This window comes from Microtus oregoni, unplaced genomic scaffold (assembly GCF_018167655.1).
Source record: "Microtus oregoni isolate MIOR12 unplaced genomic scaffold, Mior012 000001F_ref0000356, whole genome shotgun sequence".
Taxonomy (NCBI): Eukaryota; Metazoa; Chordata; class Mammalia; order Rodentia; family Cricetidae; genus Microtus; species Microtus oregoni.
Genome location: NW_024543060.1, coordinates 58,571,790 through 58,595,630, shown reverse-complemented (window position 1 = coordinate 58,595,630; position 23,841 = coordinate 58,571,790). Strand labels below are relative to the sequence as shown.

General features: G+C 47.0%; 1 protein-coding gene across 2 annotated transcripts in view; it reads left to right on the top strand.

Moving 5' to 3' along the window:
* The first annotated feature begins 4,622 nt into the window (after nucleotides 1–4,622).
* Nucleotides 4,623–23,841, top strand: part of Srgap1 (SLIT-ROBO Rho GTPase activating protein 1) — a 283,329-nt gene continuing 264,110 nt past the window's right edge. For both annotated transcript variants that reach the window (XM_041665937.1, XM_041665936.1), the window contains exon 1: nucleotides 4,623–5,250. In XM_041665937.1, the coding sequence (XP_041521871.1) occupies nucleotides 5,184–5,250 (67 nt within the window). In that variant the 5' untranslated portion in view covers nucleotides 4,623–5,183. The remainder of the gene's footprint in view (nucleotides 5,251–23,841) is intronic.

Genomic DNA, 23,841 nt, shown 5'->3' with positions numbered 1-23,841 from the left:
TCCGCCACACGAATAGGTACATATATACACATATATGCACGAAAGTGCACATACCCACATGTGTGCGTGCACAGACACACCACACACACACACACACACACACACACACACACACCATTCAATTATTTAGCACTGAATCGACGTTAACACTTCAGGAAGTGATGTTTTGTGACTCCAGGCCTCTGGTGAACACTTGCTCCAAGGGTAAATGGTTAGATGGTAAATTAAGTTCTGCTTATGGAAATCTGGGCCATCCAGAAAGGACAGGAATCTCACCACCGGGCAAATTTTTTCTAACTTTCCCCTGAAGAGTGAAGATATGTACATTAGGAGGCAGTCTGGAGGTGCATAGGGCTAGGAAAACAGCCACCACAAGGTGGAGCAAAGTCACAGAGAACTGATGTGAAACCCAACTTCACCAACCTGGTCACCTGGCTTTCTAGGGTTTAAATCCTAGCCATTCACCACATTCCAATTGGGGAATAAATTTGGTTCTCAAACATGGGAAAGATAATTACACTGAATGACCAAATAAGAAACAAGATCCGTTGGTATACAACCACAATAAGAACAGCTCTTCTTGGTGGATGTGAACCTGCCTCCTTCCCAGAGGCAAGGAATTTACAGTCCCATGGGAAATAGAGTCGACCATGGCAAAGAAGACAGTCTGGGTGGAGGAAGACGGGCTCTGGAATTCTGTCCTTGTTCCACTTTAGCTACTGAACCTTTTGCCTCCAGATTCTCCTCTGTAATTCGCGGGCAGTAGTACCCACCTTGTGGGGTGCTTGTGAGAATGTGAACAACATGCTCACCTTAGAGAGAGATGCTCACACATAGCTGTGAGAATGTGAACAACATGCTCACCTTAGAGAGAGATGCTCACACATAGCTGTGAGAATGTGAACAACATGCTCACCTTAGAGAGAGATGCTCACACATAGCTGTGAGAATGTGAACAACATGCTCACCTTAGAGAGAGATGCTCACACATAGCTGTGAGAATGTGAACAACATGCTCACCTTAGAGAGAGATGCTCACACATAGCAATGTCAAGCCAAGAACGTTCAACATATTACATTGACTGGCTGACCGGACACTGTGATAGTTTATGCTGTCAATTCGCTAGGTTCTAGAAGTAACCAGAAGACAAGCCTCTGGGCTTGCCTGTGGTGGGTTATCTCAGTGAGGTTAACAGGAATGGGAAAACCCACCTTAGACTGTGTGGCTCTGTTCCATAGGCTGCAGTCCAGGACTGAACCAAAAGGTAAACAAGAGCCAAATATGAACATTCAAGTCCCTCTACAGTGGACAAAATCCCTCAGGCTGCCGCTGCCATACTGTCCCCTAGGCTTCCGCTGCCATGTCATCCCCCAGGAAGGACTGACCCTCCAACTGGACATCAGGACGAGCCCTTTATCTCCTTTGTGGCATTTGTCAGGATATCTTACCACAGCAGTGAGAAGGGTTTGTGATACAGGCACCATGATGAAATCAAAGATGGGTTAGGTATCGTCTCTGACTTTTAAAATGTTTCTATTAAAGTTGCTTAAAACTGGGTTTGGTGGCCTTGAGTCTGAGAGCAGCTGGGCCACGCGGCAAGACTGTCACAAACAAGAACGAAGGTACACAGGTAATTAGAACAGATTATAATAATGGTGAAATGCAGTTGGTGTGTGCAAAAGCGCTTCAGCTGACTGTTGATATTGTAAGCAGTGGCTTACTGTGGAATCCAGGGATGTCTCAGCTTTCCGGGAAGCAAACATCTAGATGTCTTGAGCTGGATGCCTAGGGTGGATTGAATGGGAATGGTCACCATAGGCTCTTTTTTTTTTTTTTTTTTTTCTGGTTTTTCGAGACAGGGTTTCTCTGTGGCTTTGGAGCCTGTCCTGGCACTAGCTCTTGTAGACCAGGCTGGTCTCGAACTCACAGAGATCCGCCTGCCTCTGCCTCCCGAGTGCTGGGATTAAAGGCGTGCGCCACCACCGCCCGGCCACCATAGGCTCTTATGTTTGACTGCTAGGCCCTCCCTCTGTCTGCCTCTTATCTCAACATATAAGTTCTCAGCTGCCGCTGCCTGCTGTCATGCTCGCCATCAAGATGGCCATGGCCTCACCCTCTGCAGCTGCAGGCAAGCTCCCAGTTAAATGCTTTCTTTTATAAGGAGCCTTGGTCATGGTGTCTCTTCACAGTAATAGAACAGGGACTAAGGCGGAGTTTAAGCAGAGGCCCTTCTGTTGGAGAATTAAAGAATTACCTCAGTAGAAGCTTATTCTATTCCAAAGATCTAGGAGCTAACACACTTTAAAAATGAAGAAATGGAGGTCTAGGGAGGTACAGTGATATTTATACACATACATATACATGCTAAGGCTCAAACTCTCCACTGAGCCCACTGTGTCTGGGGCTCCGTTCTAGGCTCAGGCAAAAATTCTCTTCTAGTAGTTCAGTCCCTTCTGCTACATTGCTTTCTCAGGTACAAAAATGAAATAAACTCCAACGGCACCATTGGGGATAAGAATCCCAGTTAGATTTGAAGGAATCCCATTTAAATGGGACTTTGATTGTCAACCACGCCGTCTCCCTGCCTCTGCTCTCACTCTCCCCGGGCTGAGCCATCCTTCTGCTCTGCCAGGAGTTATCACACCAATGCACCAATCTAACCATGGCACTTCTCTACTTAAAAGGCTCCCCGCTGTCCCAGGACTGCGTCCAGGAGGCCTCTCCCAGTCGGCTCTGAGCCTCTTTTCCAGTCTGGAGCTTCGCTGTGTACTGCTTCCTAAGTGAGATGCACCTGCAGCCAGGGCAGCCCAGACCTGAGCCCCAGACACAGAGGGCTTGGTGGTGAGACCACTACTTCCTTAGAATAGAAGCTTTCTTAGTCTACACCCCTGTGCAGCGAAACAGAAAAGCAAATGCTTCGGGGCTGGAACCGAGCTGGCAGCTGGTGCAGCTTAGCTAGAAAGCACGAAACCCTGGCTTTCGTCTCCAGCACCACACGGAACCAGCGTGGGACTGTGATCTCAGCATTCAGGGGGTAGAAACTGGCATCAGGAGTTCAAGGTCATCCTTATCCACTAGCAAATTTGAGGCCAGCCTGGGCTACAGAAGATCTTATCTCAAATAGACAAAGAAATTCAAGGCCAGCCCAGTCTTGTGTCCAAAATAAAAGAGCCTTCTTTTCTGTTACAGAAGGGAACATCACTAAAAATTAAATTGATGCAATGAGCAATTTAAAAAATGCCAACCCATTGCATATATATGACCCCTGCATATGTTTAAAAAGTATTTTTCACCTCCAGTCGTACCTAATTTATTTGAGTGTATTACCCAGAGTAAAATACATCTTTTCTCTGAAATGCGCCATCCCCTCACTAAAATCGCCAACTATTTACTGGTCAATCCTTAAACACAGGAACTGGGGGTGTGGCTTAGGGATAGTCTCGCCTGTGAGAGGCCATTGGTTGTGCTCCATAGCGGCAAAGTAACAATCAATTGCTGAAGTACTATTCTACGATTTCTTACTCCCCAAAATGCCGCATGCACATGACCCATTTTTCTTTTCCCTCTCTGTCCCCAAGCCCTATACTTGAATGAGACTATTTTCCCTACTGTACCACCAACTGCCTGTGATTATTTACTTATGCAAATAATTAAGATCCTTTAGGACAGGTGCCTAATGCCCATCTCCGTCCCCTCCCGCCCCCGCTCTTAGCTCATGTTTGGTAGCACCAAGAACTAATGTTCATCACTGACTACGGGAATGAATGCTTTTAGACTCTACGACCTTTAGATCTCGCAGTGGAAACATTTGGGCAACAGATATGCCTTGCCGTATCACTTTGATAATTCAGGATCACAACATTTGGGAAATTAATTTGAGAGGATCCGGGAAAGGTCTAAAGGGTAAAAACAGGTGGATGAAAGCTAGCAAGAGTGACTGATTCCTATTATAACACACTTTCTTTGCCATCCTAGTATCTGAGATGCGTCTAGGACAGAGAATGGGATGGTGTCAAGAAGTTTTCTTCCCTGCCTCAACTGTAGATCTTTGTCCTCCTATTTTTAACAGGAAGGTCTTTCGCAATCCAATGCTCAGTTTTCCTTCTGGGATCCAACATCTTGGAGTCTATTACGGATGACCCAACTCAGGACTTCAACCACTGGATAAGATCGTGGCCAGAGCCCAGCTGGAAGGCGGCAAGAGGGTTTGTTCCCAAGTTCAGTGGGGTCTCCCGCCGAGCCCCGGCAGAGCAAGGCGCAGGGGGCGCCGCCCAGGGCCGCCGTTGGGTGTGCAGAGCTCCGCTCGGGTTGGCCACCAGGGGCATCCATCTTCCAGGAAGAACCCAGTGCACTGCCAGGGCGAGGGCGGAGAAGGGGTCGGCCGAGGAACGCCGTCCCGTCGGGCGACAGGACCCCGCCTCGTCTGAGTCCTCTCGACCAGGCGCTCAGAGCGGTGAGCCGAGCGAGCGACTGGGCGGCCGCCCGGAGGGGGGCGCGGCTCCGGGTGCGCGTGTCGTCGCGGCCGCCAGGGGGCAGCAGCGGCCAGTGGGCGGCGGAGAAAGAGCCGGGGCGCCCGGCGACCGAGGCGGCAGAGGATCCTCGCGGCGCCGGCTCTCGAGACGCGAACTCCGCCGGGGCTGAACCGGGCGCGTCCCATCGTCGTCGCCGCCGCCGCCCTCCGAGTCCCGCCGAGCGGACACGCGTGGGGACTGTCACCCCTTCGGCCTGCCGGGCGTTGGCACGGGCGGCAGCATCCCAAGCTCGGGGCGCAGGCAGGAAGGGAGGTGGCGGCGGCGGCCGGCGGGGCGCGACCCCCGCGCGGGTCTCAACAATGGTGCTCGGCGCTGGCGCGATCCCCGCGTCCGCCCCGCGGCCGTAGAGGAAGCAGCCGGGCGACGCCCCCCGCCACACGCTCGCCCGAGTTTGCGCGGCTGGCCTCCCCGGCTGGGGCTCCGCTCGCTCGCCAGCGCTCGCGGCGGCTCAGCCCGGAGCATGGTGCCGGCGCCCGGCTCTCTCTAAACGCTCCTCTGCCTCCTCCTCTCGCTCCTCCCGTCCCTCCCGTGGGTGCTGCCTCGGGCTTCTCGGCGAGAGGGAGTGCAACTCTCTGCCTCTCCAAGGAGACCGGCCGGTGACCACCCGACCAGAACTTGCCCATTGAAAGCAAGCCCGGAACAGCCGGAGAATGTCCACCCCGAGCAGATTCAAAAAGGACAAAGAGATCATAGCCGAGTATGAAAGTCAAGTGAAAGGTAAGGATGGGAGCGGCTGCCTCGCTCCTTTTGTGTGCCTGCTTGTCATTGTGCTTCTGGAGTTCCCGTGTGTAACTTGGTTGTCTGCGTGGGCGGAAGGTGGCGAGGGGACAGCTCGGCTCCTGGCTGAGCCCCCAGGGCGTCCTATAGGCAGTCTTAACCTGATCAGACCCGCTGGGACAGGATACCAGGTGGCTTCCCCTGGCTGGAGCTATCTCCAACGCTGAGACAACTGGCTGGAACTTAATCACCTTCAGCTGGCGATTTACTCAAAGGCCGGCAGCGCCCAGAGTTCCTGCCCAGTTGTCATCATCACAACCCCCCCCCCTTTTTTTTATAAATGTGAAATCATTGTCACGGCATATTTTTTCTATGGAGTCATTTTGGTAAAGTCTGAACGCCTTAGTGGTCGAGCGCCTCGCTTATGAAGGCTGCTTGCTTCTTTCAACAGACATGCACACTTTTCTCTGTTAATTTAGTAGGGCGAGTCCCCTTTATGAAATCGCTCTCTCCACGCCGTGCCACTTAAACCTACAGCGACTGCTGGAATCTGACCCCTCCTTTTTTTTAGCACTCATGTGAGTGCCAGCCTTCGCACTCACATGAGGATATTGCTTTATCATTTGCTGGAGGGTACTTGCATATGAAATGAAGGCTTGAGTAGATGACTGAGTGGTTTCAGTTCATTTGCATAGCCAACTAACGTAGGCAACCTAATTAAGGTGGACTGAGCCTTTTTACTTTCTGTGCTTCATACTTCTAAAAATATATATTTTTTCTTCCAATTCAAGTGTTTTGTTTTGCACTGGGTGTTTTAATAAACATCTATGTATTTGCGCTCCCCCCCCCCCCCCCCCCCGCATGTGTGGTCTTTCTGTATATTTCCTGATGAAGACAATGGATGGAGTGTTGTGATCATTGCTGCTCAGTGGTGCATTTAGTGCAAAGTTGGAAAAGATTGCTCTATCAACACCCATGTGTATACCCGGTGTTGTGAAAGGGAAAGGGCTATGGAGCCAACACTAACTGTGCTTGCCTGGGGAAAGGCTGGAGCCTCTGTCTTCTTTTGTATGAGCCCTGGAGAGGACTTGGGGCCAGGGAATCCTGGGTCACCTGAGTGGGAAGGTAACTCAAGACAAGTTCCAGTCAAACAGGACACACGTTTCAGGGCTGGCCTTTATAGTGGAGTTAAGTATTTTCTGCAACCCAGAATTCTTTCTGCCTGTCATGAAGACAGTTTATACTCCCATGAACTCTTAACATTGATGCTGAAGTTATATTAGCAGAGAATTATTTCCTTAAGTCGGGGAAACTTTCTAATGAGGCGAACAGTTTTCCTCTGTATGCCCAGTGCAGCCTAAAGCCTTTCATTGACAGGCTAGGGCTCCTGCTCAATCACTGTTTCCCTGCGCAGGTTTTTGGTTTTCCTCATGGCTCTTTGTGGCAGGCAGGTCATCCAGAAGTGGCAATCTGGTTTGCTTACTGCTGGGAGCGCTTCCTGGCACACTTCCTGTCCATAAACCTCTCTTGGTTTGGGTATCTCACTTCAAGCCATTTTGACTGCATTTGACCCCTTCCTAACCAAGTATTTGAATATTACCATAATTTCTTCTGGGGGGGGGGGAGTTCTGTGATAAGCGGTAGCTGGAGAATTTGAGAGTATAAACCTTTATTAAAGATAAAAATGAGATTTGTTATAATGAATCAAATCTAAAATTAAGGGAAAATGATGAATATGGTGAAAGGTATTTCTGAAATAACTCAGCCCCACGATGTGTGACTTTTACCTTACTCCCTTCCATTGTCCACACCCAGTTCTAGGTTTAGGACTTCAGTGAACCTGCCCAGCCTTGCCTGGCCCTGCCCTGTGGCCAGACTTTACCTTGCCTGTGTCCCCACTGCTGAGGAACCTGAGTCTCTGTATTCATATGCAAACATGGGAATTGGCTGTCTTAATTCAGTGAGGTCAGTCCCAGCTACAGATTCACCTGTCCTCCTGGGCGAACCCTGAGTGAGAGAGATGACAGTTCACAGCACTTAAAGCCATCTGTCCTGTGAAGCAGACCCCTTATGGAGGAGAGCCTGAGAGACACCTCTGGGGGGCCCCCATTCTCTTCCCTTCCCTGCCGCCTCTTCAAGGGGAGTGCAGGCACCAGGCCAGGATTTACATTTGTGATTTTGGATAACCTACTCTTTTAATCCCAGCTATCTTCTTCATCCCATGCTAAACAAAAGAAGCAGCCTCTTCTGTTGCTGAGGGAAGAACCTGCCTTTGTTGGCTGCATTAGGTCTGTTCCCAGTGAATGAAGCCACAGGCATGAACTCGGGGTAGCTTGAGCGGGCAGGCAAATGGGTGGTTCCAAACCATTTCCATTTTAGGTGATTTTTTTTTTCACCTTCTAACTTTGAGCCCAAGACTCTTGGGGTATTGTTCTTTCTCGTTACCTCCCATTTCCCTGACAGCCACTGGATTTACCTCAGAATTCCTGGGGTAGTATTCTGATCTGATAGAATAACTCAAGTTCCTAGATTTTATCACTAGGGCTGCTTGCAAGGGCTGGGAGAGCAAGACTACCTGGACCTGTCCTCAGCCTCTGGTAATAACATGCGATTTCACGTGTGTGGCTGGAACTGCTTTTAGTTCTGTGATTCATGTTGGATAGGTCTCTTGTTTGTCTCTGGGGTGTGGTTTTTCTTATCTATGAGGCATTTACATTTTCTCAATCCTTAGGGTCTTTGAATCTAATTGAAGATGTCATGAAAATTCATATTAATTGCTTCATAAAATGTTCAGGCTCTTCTCTTCTTTTTTTTTCTTGGCTGTCCTGATGCGGATGGAATCATCTTTGCTTTTAATTTTTTTCCATAATGAGTCAATTGAGTTCTTGGGAAATCAAATTATAATTCAATAAAGAATATGGAAAAATAAAACCGCGATCAGATAAATATAGAAGAAATTTGTAAAATGAAGTAGGAGTTATCCAGATAGTTAAAGAACAGTTCGGTAGGGGCAGAAGCATACCTACCAAGCCACCATTGAAAGAGTCTGGCCATGTCCCATGTCAGCCAGCATCTCAAACACAGAACCAAGAGAGACTTGGATGGGCTAAGGCAGAGACCCTATTCTTTAGAAAAAAGAAACAAAGAAAGGGCAGGGGAAGAATGGAGAAAGACAGAATCTTGAGAAAAAAAATGTGATTGGTATTAAAACGTCAGCATGGTGGACAAATGCAGGAGATTCCAAACAGTTCATGGCCGCTCCTCATCACCTCTGGCAAGCTAGGAGACTGGACCGGCTCACAGGAGCTTGGGGATTACCTGGGGGTCTCTCTGAGCGACCTCAGTAAATCTGTAGAGAAAGGATCCACGAGTCACCTAAGTGGAACCTGAAGCGAGAAGCCATGCATTTCTGAGGGGATGCCAATGAGACACGTTGGTTTTAAATAGCACACATTGGTTGTTCGGAGTGGACAGCCATGATCTGCTGCATCTCCTAGGATGGGAACCTGACCCCAACCCCCATAGCACAGAAGGGACCGGGAAAATCAGTGCTCCCTTGGCCGCTCTGCTACCTGGGATACAGGAAGTACACTTCAGTGCCATCTGGAACATAAGGACATGGCATTTTAAGATGGTGTGGGTTCATGCCATGCCGTGAACTTTAAGAGGGAAGTTTTAAATGCTAGTGTTCCCTGCATGGTCATGGAATTTGCTTTACTGCTGCCGTATAACTGGAATGGAAAAGGGCAACTGTTTGAATTAGGAACTAAAAGTTTATGGTTGGGAGGGCCTTCAGATGTTCTTCAGTTGTTCTGGCCAGCCCAGTCTTTCTTACGATGCAGGGAGGCCTCATGACAGCTATGTAATTGTACAGTTAACTGTGGCTTCCTTGAGACTAGAACCAGGGTCCTTCTCATTTGAGGAGTTTGCTTCCAAGTGTCCCTGGAAGGCAGTACTAACCCCCGGAGAGGACTTGTTCCTTGAAGACTCACAGTTGAACCCAAGTGTGTGTGTGTGTGTGTGTGTGTGTGTGCGCGCGCGCATTTGTCGGGGTAAATGATTCCAGTTATTAAATTATCTCTGGGTTTATTCCCCTCCTCGCCAAGATCATTTCAAGGGACCACAGTGCCCAGAGGCAGCTTCACATGGTGACCTGTAAGGTCAAGGGAAAGTGCACGGTGAATGTGCACCCACGGTTCTGTTGAAACATTGCAGCCACTGTGATGAAGCCATTTGCCTGACTAACTTTCCAGATGGTTCTAAGCCAACATGTAGTTGCTGGGAATTGAACTCAGTACCTCTGGAAGAGCAACCAGTGCTCTTAACCACTGAGCCACCTCTCCAGCCCGCTCACTAACTTTCCTAAGTACAAAATACATTGATGAACACTTTTGTAGGCCAATTTGAGCAAACATCCTTCCCCCTGAAGGGGATAAAGGTTAGGGTACGGCACAGACCAGAAAACCCCAGCTCCAACCATCCCCATTTCTTTGGCCTGGGTTGACCAGGAGGAGCACACTGTGTTAGCCGTGTGCGGGGTTTCGGATTGTGTCAGAGCCTTGACTTCCTTTTCTTTCTATTCTTTTCCTCCTCCTTCTTCTTGCCCTTCCTCCTATTCCTACTTTTCTTCTTCCTCGTGGTCTCCTTTTTGGCTGACCTGGAACTTCTCTAGCCGAGGATGACATTCAGCTCCTGACTCTCCTACCTCCTCCTCCCAAGGACAGGGGTCACAGGTGTGCTCACGCCTGTGAAGTCACACCTACCTCGTCTTCCTTTGTTCGTGCTACCTAGCTGACAAATTAAAAAATAATGATAATAGTTTGTGTTTCTTGTCTGCTGCATTTGATACTTCTGGGTCCAGAGCTGCTTTCTTGTTCATTGACAGCCGACACATTGCTACCCTGTTGACTTCTCAGGGAAGATGGGACACAGTTTAAGCGCAGGCTTGGAGTTACCTATCTGCCTTGCTACTAACTCCACTTGTGACATTGAAGATGAGGCTTCTTCATCTACAAGACATGGATAATAATAGGACTGCCTTGCCTTTGTGGGGTTGCCCTGGGCTGATTTGTGGGAAACGTTCAGCCCAGGCTTAGCACATAATACATGCTCAATAAATGTTAGTCATTGTCGTTGTATAATTATTTCCTTTGTGTCTCACCTAACTCTTGTTGTGTTCTGATTTAATTAAGTCTTTTGAAATCCAGATACCTAATCTCCAGTCTTCCTACCTAAATGGATTGTCTGCAGGGTGGATCTTGAATTAGCCTGAGAAAGTACATGGACCTTAGAATGGATTATATTTCCTGGTGGAGCAAAAAAATAGGAATTCTATGGGCATGAAAGACAGACGCCGAGCTCTTTATAAAGGTTTATTTATTTATTTTTATATGTGTGTATGTGTGTGCTTACATTGCATTTATGTGAACCACGTGCGTGCAGGTGCCTTCAGAGGCCAGCAGAGGGAGTCAGATAACCTGGGGCTGAGTCACAGGCCATTCAGTGTGAATGCTGGGAACTGAATTTGAGTCCTGAGCAAAAGCAATAAATAGACTTTTTTTTAAAAAGAAAAATCAGAGCCGGGCGGTGGTGGCGCACGCCTTTAATCCCAGCACTCAGGAGGCAGAGGCAGGCAGATCTCTGTGAGTTCAAGGCCAGCCTGGTCTACAAGAGCTAGTTTCAGGGCAGGAACCAAAAACTACAGAGAAACCCTGTCTCAAAAAATCCACAAAAAAAAAAAATCAGATTTTTAAATTTAATTTTATTTTGTATGAATTGGTGTTTGGCCTGCTTGTGTGTCTTTGCACCACATGTTTGCAGTGCCTGCAGTTGCCAGAAGAGGGTGCTGGAGCCTCTGGAACTTGAGTTGCACACGGGGTCCTGTAGGTGCTCTGAAACAAACCAGGTCCTCTGTAGGAACAATGAGCCGTCTGTCTCTCTAGTCCCTCTAAGCACTGTATAAGGTGGACTTTATTCTGGGTCATTATTTGTTTATTCAAGTGCATACTACTAACTCTAAAAGTGACTTTTCTGAGATTGGGCAGCCATATTTGCTTAGGACTTTGTATTAGATTTTTCTCTATTTCCGTTTAATGATGCTACCTGGGAAATGAAAACTGTAGACCACTGGCTGAGTTTACCTGTGAGTGAAAGCACTCCTGTGAAGTTAGTAAAGTCACTGACTTAATGCCATAGTGTCTGAGAAAGAACCACACTCTGCAGCCTCGGCTGGGCTTGCACTTGCTCTGAGCAATACACGGTTTGGGACCTGGATCTTCACGGCTCTAAGATTTGGGGTTACAGCGTGCACAGCCACACTCAACCCCTTTCAGAGTCTATACGGATTTTTTTTTTATTTTATAAATTATTTTAGAAATGAGAATTTCTTTTATGGCCAATTTGCTTCCAATTCCCTAGAAAGGAATTCTTTATGACGTCATTGTTGATGCCTCTCCCCCACCCCTTGTACAGGGCTTCACGAAACATTTACTGAATGAAGAGAATCAAGTGTAGAATAAAAATTTGTTTATATTGCAAATAAGCGTGGTTCATTCAGAATTAGAATACTAGAGTGCCCCCCTCCCCCAAGTAAGACCACAACATTAAGTAGAATTAAAATTGTTTTGCAACTTCTATTTAGAAAGACGTGGGATTGGGAATAATATATCTGTGGGGGGTGGGGCAGGTTTTAAGGTAGGGTTTCTCTGTAGCTTTGGAGCCTGGTCTGGAACTCGCTCTGTAGACAGGCTGGCCTCGAACTCACGGAGATCCGCCTGTCTTTGCCACCCAGGTGCTAGGATTGAAGGCGTGCACCACCATTGCCCAGTTTAGTGTCGAGGCCTTAACGTGAGTAACGTCTGAGTAGAGCTCCTTGTACACGTGGAGTGTGATGTAGTCATTTATAATGGTTTTTGAATAGTAGTTATTACATGGTGAATTATAATAATTGAAAAGAAAAGGTCTATAAAAGGATGGTGATATTAATTATAGATAATCATAACCAGAACTAACGTTATTGTGTGCTCAGAGTGAGCAACTGCCATCGTGGCCTCTTCCCAGGGGGAGACAAACTTAACAGGTTCACAAAATCTGTCCCGGGCAGGGAGATATCTACTTGTTTGCTCGTGGCTTCTCCATCCTGCATTTGGGATTCTGCTGTGCCCTGTTGCCCTTGGCAAGCTCTGAGACTTTAATGCTGGAACCTCATGTGCAGCCTCACTTTCCTGGAGGATGAGGATGGGGAAAGGAAATTGAAGGTTTTTTTCCTTCTTTCTTTTTTTTTTTTTTTTGGTTTTTCGAGTCAGGGTTTCTCTGTGGTTTTGGAGCCTGTCCTGGAACTAGCTCTTGTAGACCAGGCTGGTCTCGAACTCACAGAGATCCGCTTGCCTCTGCCTCCCGAGTGCTGGGATTAAAGGCGTGCGCCACCACCGCCCGGCTTCTTTCTTTTTTTCTATCATAGCCATAGAGAGATAGGAAATAGGCTAAAATAAGATCTGCTCATGAGCTGATGATTATTACGTATGTGAGACTCATCATATTCTCACGTGTATGTGTGTACGTGTGTGTGCATGCATTTGTACGTGTGTGTGTGTGTGCGCGTGTGCATGTGTGTGTGTGTGGTTTTCCTAATATGAGGCTTTAGATCAGTGACAAAGTGTTTGTCTGTCTGGACAGGACATAAATTTTTCATCTCTAGCACTAGAAATAACAGTATATATTCTTCCGACTTCCATTTTTAACTTAATATTACATCGATACTTAATATCAGGAGCTATAACTTCATTACTACAGCAAATATCCTCTGGCGTGTAGTATTATAGTACATGAAAATGCCATAAGCCACTTTCCCTTTCCACATTAAATCTGAGCTGTTGATAGTGTTGCTGACTGATGACATTTCAAATGCTGTGTGTGTCTGTTAGACTCACGGTATTTACGCTCTTCCCAGTGGAGAATAGGAATTCCACACACATGAAAAGCACATAGAATTGGCCAGTGTGTTAGCTACAGCACCGGCGATACTGCTGTAATACGGAGAAAGAAAGTCGGGCAGTGGTGGCACACACCTTTAATCTCAGCTGTCACAAGGCAGAGGCAGACAGACCGCTGTGAGTTCGAGGCCAGCCTGGTCTACATAGTGAGTTCTAGGACAGCCAGGGCTACATAGAAAGACCCTGTCTCAAAACAAACAAACAAAAAAACCCACAAAAAACCCTGAAACCAGGGTACTCAGAACCTTCTGACCTCCTCGGGATCCTGCACCCACGTGCACACACCCACACAGACACACGTGCACACACACACACCTGCGCACACTCACAGACACGTGCACACACAGACACACGTGCACACACACACCTGCGCACACACACACACCTGCGCACACACACAGACACACGTGCACACACACAGAGAAATACCTGCGCACACACACAGACACACGTGCACACACACAGAGACACACATAATTCATAAAACAACAGAAGAGTAAATCCTTAAACACCTGGGGAAATGAAGAAAAATGCCCATAGTTTGAAACCTACAAATGCGTTCTTAATGTCCACATGTCAGAAATAAATCTCAGCTCAATTAAGAACTTCTATATTAGCCAGATATGCACACCTTTAATCCCAGCACCAGGGAGGTGGAGGCAGGTGGATCCCTGAGTTCAAGACCAGTCTGGTCCAGTCTGGTCTACAGAGTGAATTCCAGGACAGATGGAGCTATAGTGAGACCCTGTCTCAACAACAAAACCCTTCCATATCCAAAGCAAGTCAAGAACCTTTCAGGAAAGATGATAAAGGAACATGTCTCTCTGACTTGAGAGTAGAAGAAGATTACTTGAACACCGACATAAGCAACTGGGGTAGGCATGCTGGTACACACCTACCTCTATCAAAGTACCGGGGAGGCACAGGCGAGAAGATAGCTCTAATTCTGAGGCCAGACTGCTCTACATAGCAAGTTCCAGGCCAACCAGGACTACATAGTAAGACTCTGCCTCAACAACCAAAAGAAATTAAATAAGAATAATTGATACGCATGAGCAAATCAAAATGACTTTGGTTTGCCAAGCAACATTATTTTCAAATGTCAAAACACAAGCTATAAACTGAGAGAATTATGTTTGTAATGTAACAGAAAACAGACTAACATGAAGAACACACTACAAATGAAAACCCACAAATCAGTAAGAGGCAAGGACATGAGTAAGTACTTCAGCTATGCAAACGAGTAGCCTGTGATGGGAAAAGATTTTCTCATTAGCAATCAGGGCATACAAATTAAGACCAAATACCATTTCACTCCACAGCCTCTCCAAACACGGGTCTTCATGGCAACTGCCAGGCACACACTTAAGTTGGTTCTCTCCTCGGAGGTCACTGGACTATGCCTAGCTATGAGGGTGTCTATCTTTGAGGAGTGACTACATTTCCCAGCCTCCTTTGCAGCAAGGTGTGGCCATGTGAGCAGATGAATTTCAAAACCTTTTACCTGCTTTTCCCTTGCTGCAAGCCGGACTATAAACATATTCAAGACCTGGTTTCAGACAGGCAGCCATGTTCACTCCCCTAGTCTCTGGCAGCATTGAGAAGTAGAACACAGGATAATTTAAAGGAGCAGAGAGATCCTCCCGCCCTGGACGACACGCCTACACAGATGAGCTAGGAAGACACTTCTAGTGAGCATAAACAAATGTAACACACCTTAAAATAATATTCTACAACAGATATCCTCGTTTGTGTTGGGTAGGAACACTGCCACTGAGTCACAGTTCCTAGCCCCCACTATGTTTTCGAGTCTGTTCCCTTTCAGGAAGTGTCACTGGCCTTTTGGCTGAGACAGAGTCAGCTAGAGGACACTTAGCACCTGTGTGTGTGTGTGTGTGTGTGTGTGTGTGTGTGTGTGTGTGTGTCGTTCTTCTCCATGGTATTGATGTCACCGTGTAGGGTCTAGCTGTAAAGTTTAACATTTAATATGCTTTTGTTACAGTAATGTCATGATCCAGTCTTTTCCACTAATGGTCATGGGATCTCTTTTCAGATTGTATTTTGGTTATTTTTATTCCCGAGAAGTGACATCTCACCAGATGAGGACAATATGATATTATAAAAATCTATTTAAAAATATGCAAAAGTGGACACATTTCTACAATATTCCAACTTTTCCAAACCAAGTTGAAGAAGTAGAAGATATAAATAATCCTATCATGATTGAATTTAGTTTTCCTGTTGCCATAATGAAATGCTGGAGGCTGGGTATTTTATGGAGGAAAAAGCTTTATTGAGCTCACCGTTCTGAAAACTCAAGCACAGTATCTCTGGAGAGGAACTCACGGGGGAGACATCAGCGTGGGGGAGCAGAGGGCTCCGTGTAACAAGAAACCACACTGTTAGTTTGGAAGGCAAAGGGGATGGTTTGCGCTGTTGTCTTAGCCTCTGTCAGGCACTCACTCGGGGTAGGCCCCACATGCAGGACTCCAGGGAGCTCCCACTAGGTTTTGGTTCTACCACCTTCACACACAGCCACAGTGGGCTCAGCCTTGCCTCGTGTATCTTTCAAGGGTTGGTGGTAACTCATTCATTAGCTCATGTTTGCTTGTTCCTGCTTCTCTCTTCAGCGGTACAGAAGGTGGGTGGATCTTACTGTCACGTGGTACGGAAAGGGGCGGGCTCATAGGTCTGGGCGATCCCAGTGTTTGATGGGCATTTCTACACGTGCTACCAGAATTCTGTGTTTCAAAATTTCCAGACTGCTTTTTTTTCTAGCTCTGTAGAATTTTAATTATACACATCTATCTGTGTTCCTCAGATACCTGTTTTATAAATAAATACCTACCTTTCTATAATTAGGTCAGCATTTTATTTCATTATTTCATTTTTGGTTGGGCATCTTACTCCCTGTAATGGTCCCTGGGATCAGATCATGAAGTACCGTACAGAGAGCATTGTGTGCTGTGACACACTAGTTCTTTTTGTTGTCTCTGTGGCCCTTTATCTTCTGCATGTTTCTGGCATCCTCCTAACAGCTGGACACTCTGCAGGAAAGAAACTTAACTAGATTGATACATGTTTTGTGGAGTGCTGCGGGTCAGAAGGCGGCCTTAGGAATTAGATTCCTTGCAACAGTTTAACCATGGGTAATTTGATAATGATACCCACTTCAGAGTACTGTTGAGAGAACCAGAGTGTTAAACAAACTTGTTAAGCACACAGCATATGCGACTGCCTTACCGAGGTAACACTCTTAAGGCTCCGTGAGAGAGGAAGCCAGGAAGAGGACTAAGTGTATCCTGTATCCTAGATGGGTCCCTGGATAAGGAGAGAACTAAGGGGCTCGCTGGGCGGTGGTGGTGCATGCCTTTGATCCCAACACTCGGGAGGCAGAGGCAGGCGGATCTCTGTGAGTTCGAGGCCAGCCTGGTCTACAAGAGCTAGTTCTGGGACAGGCTCCAAAGGCTACAGAGAAACCCTGTCTCAAAAAACCAAAAAAAAAAAGGAAAAAAATAAAGAACTAAGGGGGTTCCCGTGAAGAATTGGTCTTATGTAGAGATATACTTAAACTGAAGAAATGTGGTCTATTTTCAAACGCCCTGTGTGTGACATTGTCACCCTCTTCTCTTTTTATTTCCCTCCCTCTCCCTCTGTCTTCTCACCGCTTCTCTTTCCTTCCTCCTTCCTTCTTTCCTTTTTCTCTCTCTGACATAGTCCCGCCATAGCCAAACTCAGTATATAGCTAATGTTAACCTTGAATTACTGATCCGGCTGCCGATGCCTCCTGAGTGGTGAGCTCTGTTCCGCTTGTTCCACTCGGATAACTTCAATGATTAATAACACACCATGCGAGGAATCTCTTAAACGTATTCCTTTCACTGTGAAGGTGTGGTGATTTTAGAGTCGGCTGAAGTAATAATAGATGGAGCCACAGCCACCAAGAACATACCAGAGCCATACCCAGTCAGCGCAAGACCCAGTAAGGAGCAAGGTGCCAGACCCGAGCTAAACAAAGGGGTGGGACTTGGGCGTCTAGGACAAGGGAGATATTGGCAAGGCGTGGAAGGATGCACACAAGGATGGGTCTTAGTGCTCATGATGCCTCCCCCGAAGCCTGTGACTGCTTCTCCTGGGCCAGATGTCAGACCGTTCATTGTCCTTCCCATGAGCGGCCCTTCCTAGGCAGAGAAAGGAATGTCAGAAAGAGGAGCCTTCCTGCCCACAGATTAAGGCATTTAGATTTTCCTGCCAGCCAGTAGAGGTCTGCAGTTTCTCTGAATAGCCAACTTCAAATATGTTTAAAAAAAAAAAGTGTTTTAGGGTAACATAGGAAAGCATCATCCTTCCTACAAGCACAGAATTGGGTAAATCAGAAAATAAGTGATTATTTTAGAATAGAACATTCCAAATCACATCATTTGTATTTATTTATTCATTTGTAGGCCTAGGCTCACATTGTAGCCCAGGCTGACCTTGAACTCACAGCATAGCTCAAACCAACGTCTTGCTCGCCATCGTCCTTCTGCCTCAGCCTCCCCCAAGTGCTGGGACTACAGGCATGCGCTCTCTTATCTGGCTTGTGTTTCTATTTATAATGTATTTGTAGTGGTTTAAATGAGAAAGGCCCTGGTAGGCTTATACGTTTGAATGCTTAGGCCTTAGCAGGACTGTTTGGGAAGGATTAGATGCATCAGCGAGGGCAGGCTTTGAGGTTTCCCAGTCTCCCACAGGCTCTCTCTTCCTGCCACCTGCTGATCAGACCCAAGTTCTCAGTTACTCTTCTGGCTGCATGCCTGCTTCCGTGGCTGCCATTCTGCTCCCTGCCATGATGAAACCAATCCTCTGAAACTCAAGCAAACGCCCAATTAAATGCTTCCCCTCAAAGCTGCCTTCGTCATGGTTTTTCATCACAGAGATGGAACAGCAACTAAGACATATTTATCAAATAGATTGGGTCATTTGCAGGTTATTGACATCAATATATTTGATGCTTTTGTTTGTTTGTATTTGTTCGTCTTCTTAATAAATCATGGCTCCCATCACTACTCAGACATGGTCAGTAGTCTGGTACTGGTCAGCAGGCCACTTGTCTCCAGTTTGTGGGAGGAGAAGGCAAATCAACACGCTGAGTTCTTTATCCAAAACGTCTTGCTACAGAAGAGCACAGGCTAAAGCAAACAGCTGAGAGATCCGATGCTCTAGTGCAAGCTCCCAGCATGAGGGCTTCCCCAGCCTGGGAGTGGTACCCATTTGTACCATCATCCTTCTACCCTTGTCCTCCTAGTGGATTGGTGGTGGCCACCTTGCTGGCTGCATCTGCAAATCCCCATCATTTCTGAGCACAGGCTTCCTGTAACAGTTGATCTCAGATGACCCGTTTCAATCTGAACCGCCGGTATGGTGAACAGCCCAGTTTTCTAAGCTTATTGTGAGATGGAGGTAAGGGGGATCATGGCAGGGTGGCCATGCCTGTAGACTCAGCACTCTTTGGGATTCAGAAAATACTCAGTGACAGGGAGCTGCTGTGGTAATACCGCTAGTCAATATCTTCAGAAGCTGTGATCTACGTTAGCGACAAATCAACTTCCTTAACTTATGACTTTCTCATCTCTAAGAAGTAGATACTCGCAGGTATAAGCAGGGTCTTACTGTGCAGACTGGCTGGAGCAGAACTCGCAGAGATTTCCCTCTGTCTTTTAAGTGTGACTGTTAAAGCTATAAGCCACTGAACCTGGAAAGTTACATATAGTTTAAGGACCTGCCCCCCCACACACACACTTATTTATTTTGTTCAGTTTTCAGTGCTGGGGATAGAACCCAGGGCCTTGAGCATGCTAGGCAAGTGTTCTGCCAGCTCCATCTTGAGCCCAGAGCATCCTCATCTCTAAAGACGTTGAGATTACTTACTAGGGTTCAAGCTTTACAAAGCAAACGCTAAATACGCAGAGTTTTAATAGTTCCTTAGAAATATAATCAGACCCATTTAGTCAATCAGCAGGAGCCACAGCGAGCCGGTCTTCAGAAGGGTTGTTCGACTTTCTGTGACTGGTACCTGCAAGGGGACACTCTGCACCGCTTGCCTGCAGCATCCTTAACGGGGAGCCTGACGACTAATGAGTGTAATTTTCCCGGAGTGTATGATTGCAGCGATAGATAGAAATTGCTCTACAAGTAATCTCCTCTAGCCGCTCATTCATTAAGAGTTGCCAAAAATAAACCCTCCACCAACAGATGAAGGGAACCATTTGTCATGCCATGTGTCCATCAAACGCACAGCCTTTTTCTGTGCCTCTAGGTGGGATGTGTGTGTGTGTGTGTGTGGTGTGTTTGTGTGTGTGTGTGTGTGGTGTGTGTTTGTGTGGTGTCCCAGTGCCACTCTGAGAGAACAGCACAGACCAGGTGATTTCATAAGAAGCAAGTTTTTTGGCTCATGTTTTTGGAGATGGAAAGTCCAAGATGGCACAGGGCCAGCATCTGATGGGGGCCTTCTTACCTCCTTGTCCTGTGATGGGGGCCTTCTTCTTTCCTTGTCCTGTGATGGGGGCCTTCTTACCGTCTCGTCCTGTGATGGGGGCCTTCTTACCTCCTTGTCCTGTGATGGGGGCCTTCTTACCTCCTTGTCCTGTGATGGGGGCCTTCTTACCTCCTTGTCCTGTGATGGGGGCCTTCTTACCTCCTTGTCCTGTGATGGGGGCCTTCTTACCTCCTTGTCCTGTGATGGGGGCCTTCTTCTTTCCTTGTCCTGTAATGGGGGCCTTCTTACCTCCTTGCCCTGTGATGGGGGCCTTCTTACCGCCTCGTCCTGTGATGGGGGCCTTTTTACCGCCTCATCCTGTGATGGGGCCTTCTTACCACCTCGTCCTGTGATGGGGGCCTTCTTACCGCCTCATCCTGTGATGGGGGCATTCTTACTTCCTTGTCCTGTAATGGGGGCCTTCTTACCACATTGTCCTGTGTTGGGGGCCTTCTTACTGCCTTATCCTGTGTTGGGGGCCTTCTTACTGCCTTGTCCTGTAATGGGGGCCTTCTTACTGCCTTATCCTGTGTTGGGGGCCTTCTTACCGCCTTATCCTGTGTTGGGGGCCTTCTTATTGCCTTGTCCTATGATGGGGGCCTTCTTATGCCTCATCCTGTGTTGTTGGTGGTAGAAGCTTAGGTGGAGAGAAAGGTGAGGAGGCGGGGTAAGAATAAGTACTAGGGCCTGTGCACATGCTGAGGGATGAGGGTTACATCACCTCTGTAAAGAAACTCACCCATCTGAGGAGTCTACCCCTATGATAGCATTTGTCCACTCCAGAGGATATGGCCCCCATGGACTAGAGTCCAACGTCTAAACGTTTGTGTGTGGAGAGGGGCAAAGAGTCTTTGCCTGGAGCTGAGACTTTAGGGAGGTCCTCTTTTTTTTTTTTTTTTTTAATTTTCCAGGATAGGATTTCTCTGTGTAGCTTTGGTGCCTGTCCTGGAACTTGCTCTGTAGATCAGGCTGACCTTGAACTCACAGAGATTCACCTGTCTCTGCCTTGTGAGTGCTAGGATTAAAAGCGTGCACCACCACTGCCCGGCTAATTCTTATGTATGTATATAGTTCTATCATTTATTAACCATGGGATAAAAATTTCATACAAATGACATGGATGTGAATGCTTATTTTTATATACAGAATTAGATCTTGACTGAATGTTTGGTGCTAAGGTATATATGGAACTTCTTCAGTGTTTTTCGGCATGGCTAGATATCTCGATTTATATACTCACCAGTACAGAGAGGGTCACATATAATACATACATAGAACAAAATGGCAGATGAATGTTTAGGGTCATTGAAATGGTTAGGAATTTTGTCCTAATGCCAAGCCCAAATTCACTTAATGTTTTCTTTTGTGAAACTCAAAGTCTGCAACTCAGACAGCAATTTTTGGGCTCTCCCTGTTTTCATTAATGAAATTTCTTTTCAAATAATATTTTTTGGGAAGGTTTACATTTCTAGTTTATGTATATGAGTGTTTGCCTGCATTTATGTATATGTACTGCCAGCATGCTTGGTGCCCACAGAGGCCAGAAGAGGGCATAGGATTCCCCTGGGGTTGGAGTTACAGATGGTTGTGAGCTGCCCAATGTTGGTTATGGGACTTGACATCTGAGCCATATCTCCAGCCACCACAAAAGCCTTTTCTAAAGTCACACATCCTAAACAATATAATCCACTCCACTCCACTAACTTGATACTTGCATGCTGAGGAGCTGACAGTAGAAAAACATTTGGGTTTCTGTAGTTAAACCTTTATGCTTGTATAAGAGCAATGGCAGCCCCAGCGGCTGATAGCATGTAGCCGACCTGAGTCTGCGCCGCTGTGCTTCAGGCTGTGTGTGCAGAGGGAAGGCTGCAGTGAGGTAGACGATATAGGTGCTGGCAGGAACGTCATTTTCACCCTTGTGTCTGGTTTTGAATGCTCAGAAACCTTTTCTTGTTGCCCAGGTTCTCATGATTCCTCGCACAGCTCATACAACCCTCAGAGGGTCATGACCCCCAGCTGAAGAGTCTTTTCACTCATGTGTTCTGCTTTCTTTCCTGTTCTCACTGCCAAGTCTTGAGGGACTTGACACCAGACTCGAGAACAGCCCAAGGGGAAGTGTTTTGCGTTCTATGGCTCATTTGAGGGGCGCTGTTGTAGAAATAGACAATTTTCTTTTATTTCACGAGAGCTCTTGGTTGATTTTGCTTTTCAAATCCTAGGTCCACAGCCATTCATGAAATTGCTTTAGCAACAATTACGTGGGAATACCAGTGCATCTGAAGGTTAGGGCTCAAGTCTCACAATGAGAAACATTTCAGCAAAATGATCCTTGAAATCTCTCAAGTCAACCAGACACAGTGGCATGCTTTTGGTCCCAGCTGCTCAGGAGTCTGAGGCAGCTCTGGAATTCAAGTCCAACCTGGATGACATAGTGAGATTCTACCATACACATTAAAGAAAAGGAGAGAAGAGAGGGGGGGGGGGAGAGAGAGAGAGAGAGAGAGGGAGAGACAGAGAGAGAGAGAGAGAGAGAGAGAGAGAGATAGAGAGAGTAGGGGCGGGGGGAGCTCACCAAGAACTGCATCCAATAACCCTCACAAGTCAGACGTTAACTCATGTTTCACCTCTTCCTTCCACATAACCAGGTTCCAGGTGGAAGAAGGAATAGTCATAACCCTTTCCTTCCCCCACCCGAATAACCACGTAGTTAAATGCCAGTCAATGAAGTGTGCTTATGCCACAGATCCATCGTGCTGGGAGCTGCTCTGAGGTTCTTTCGCCATGAGGCCATTGCTCGCCATCCGTTCTTCATTCCATCAGCGGTTGTCCAGCTCTTTCTTGCTTTACCGTGAGGCTCTCCCAGGGCATGCCTTGGCAGTGCCGGTTATCCTGCCGCCTGAACTACGTGACATGGTCCATCACCCACTGGGGTCTTTGATTTCACTGGTAATAATAGTCATCTCCCACGTGTGTAAAAGCCACCCAAGGCACCTGATTTGGCTTGCAGTGTTTGTAAGGCGGTGTTTGTTGAATGAGAAACTAGTAAGGAAAGACATGCCCCTTTCTGGTTCATGTCCCGGCATTCTAGGTGAAGAAGTAAACAGAGATTAGCTACCCTGCACGTTAGAAGTATCTTAAAATTACTTAAGGAGGGTTCATTCTGCCTGGAGGAGTGTGCAGCACACTCAGAGGAGAGACATTTGATCTAACTTTGATGGGTGAGTGGGTGTTCCCTTGCAAAGGGAGGGCATCCCGGGTGAAGAGGAGGCTCCGAGGACTCTCATGTATTTCCTTTTTAGGAATCACTAGCTTAGCATTTTAAATGTGTACACCAGAGATAAGTGTCAAAAGGCCATACTGGAATGAATGGTTGATAGCCAGCACGTGTGTGCTGTGTGTCTGGCAGTCCAAGTGTCCTTTATACACAGCACTTAAATCTTACAAGAAGTGCAAGGATTGAGGTAAAGCCCACTTTCCAGATTTGAACGTGATTGAGGATAACGTGGTTAGCGAGAGACCAGGCGTTAAGTGGCATATGCTTCACCTGAATGCCACAGAAGGGGTTTAGGTGTGGTCTGGAGACAGACCAGAGCCACTGAAGATGATGGAGTAAGACAGGAGAGTGAACAGGATACACTCAGAAACTCTGTGCAGAGGGAGGCCAGTTCTAAAAGTCTTTTTATACTCTTCATTAGCATGGTGGAAGACTCAGTTCCATTAACGACCATGGCAGTAGAATTCTTGACAGATGGGATGGGGGGAGAAGAGATGAAACTGCAGGGAAGGAAAGAAGTGACTGACTGATTCATCAAGTGTAGAGACTGGAACACGAGACACACCGTGATGTGCCGGAATAGCATGCTGGGGTGTGTGTTTGTGTGTGTGTGTTGTGTCTACGTAAATGTGCACACATATATATGTGTCAGTAGAGATCAGAGGACAACACTGGGTGTCGTACACCAGGAGTGCCATTAGCCCACCTTATATTTGAGGATGGAGTCTCTCCCTGGGCCTTGCTTGATGGCTGAGCTGAGCTGGCTGACCAGTGACTCCCAGGTTCCTTCCTCCCAGTATCTCCAGCAC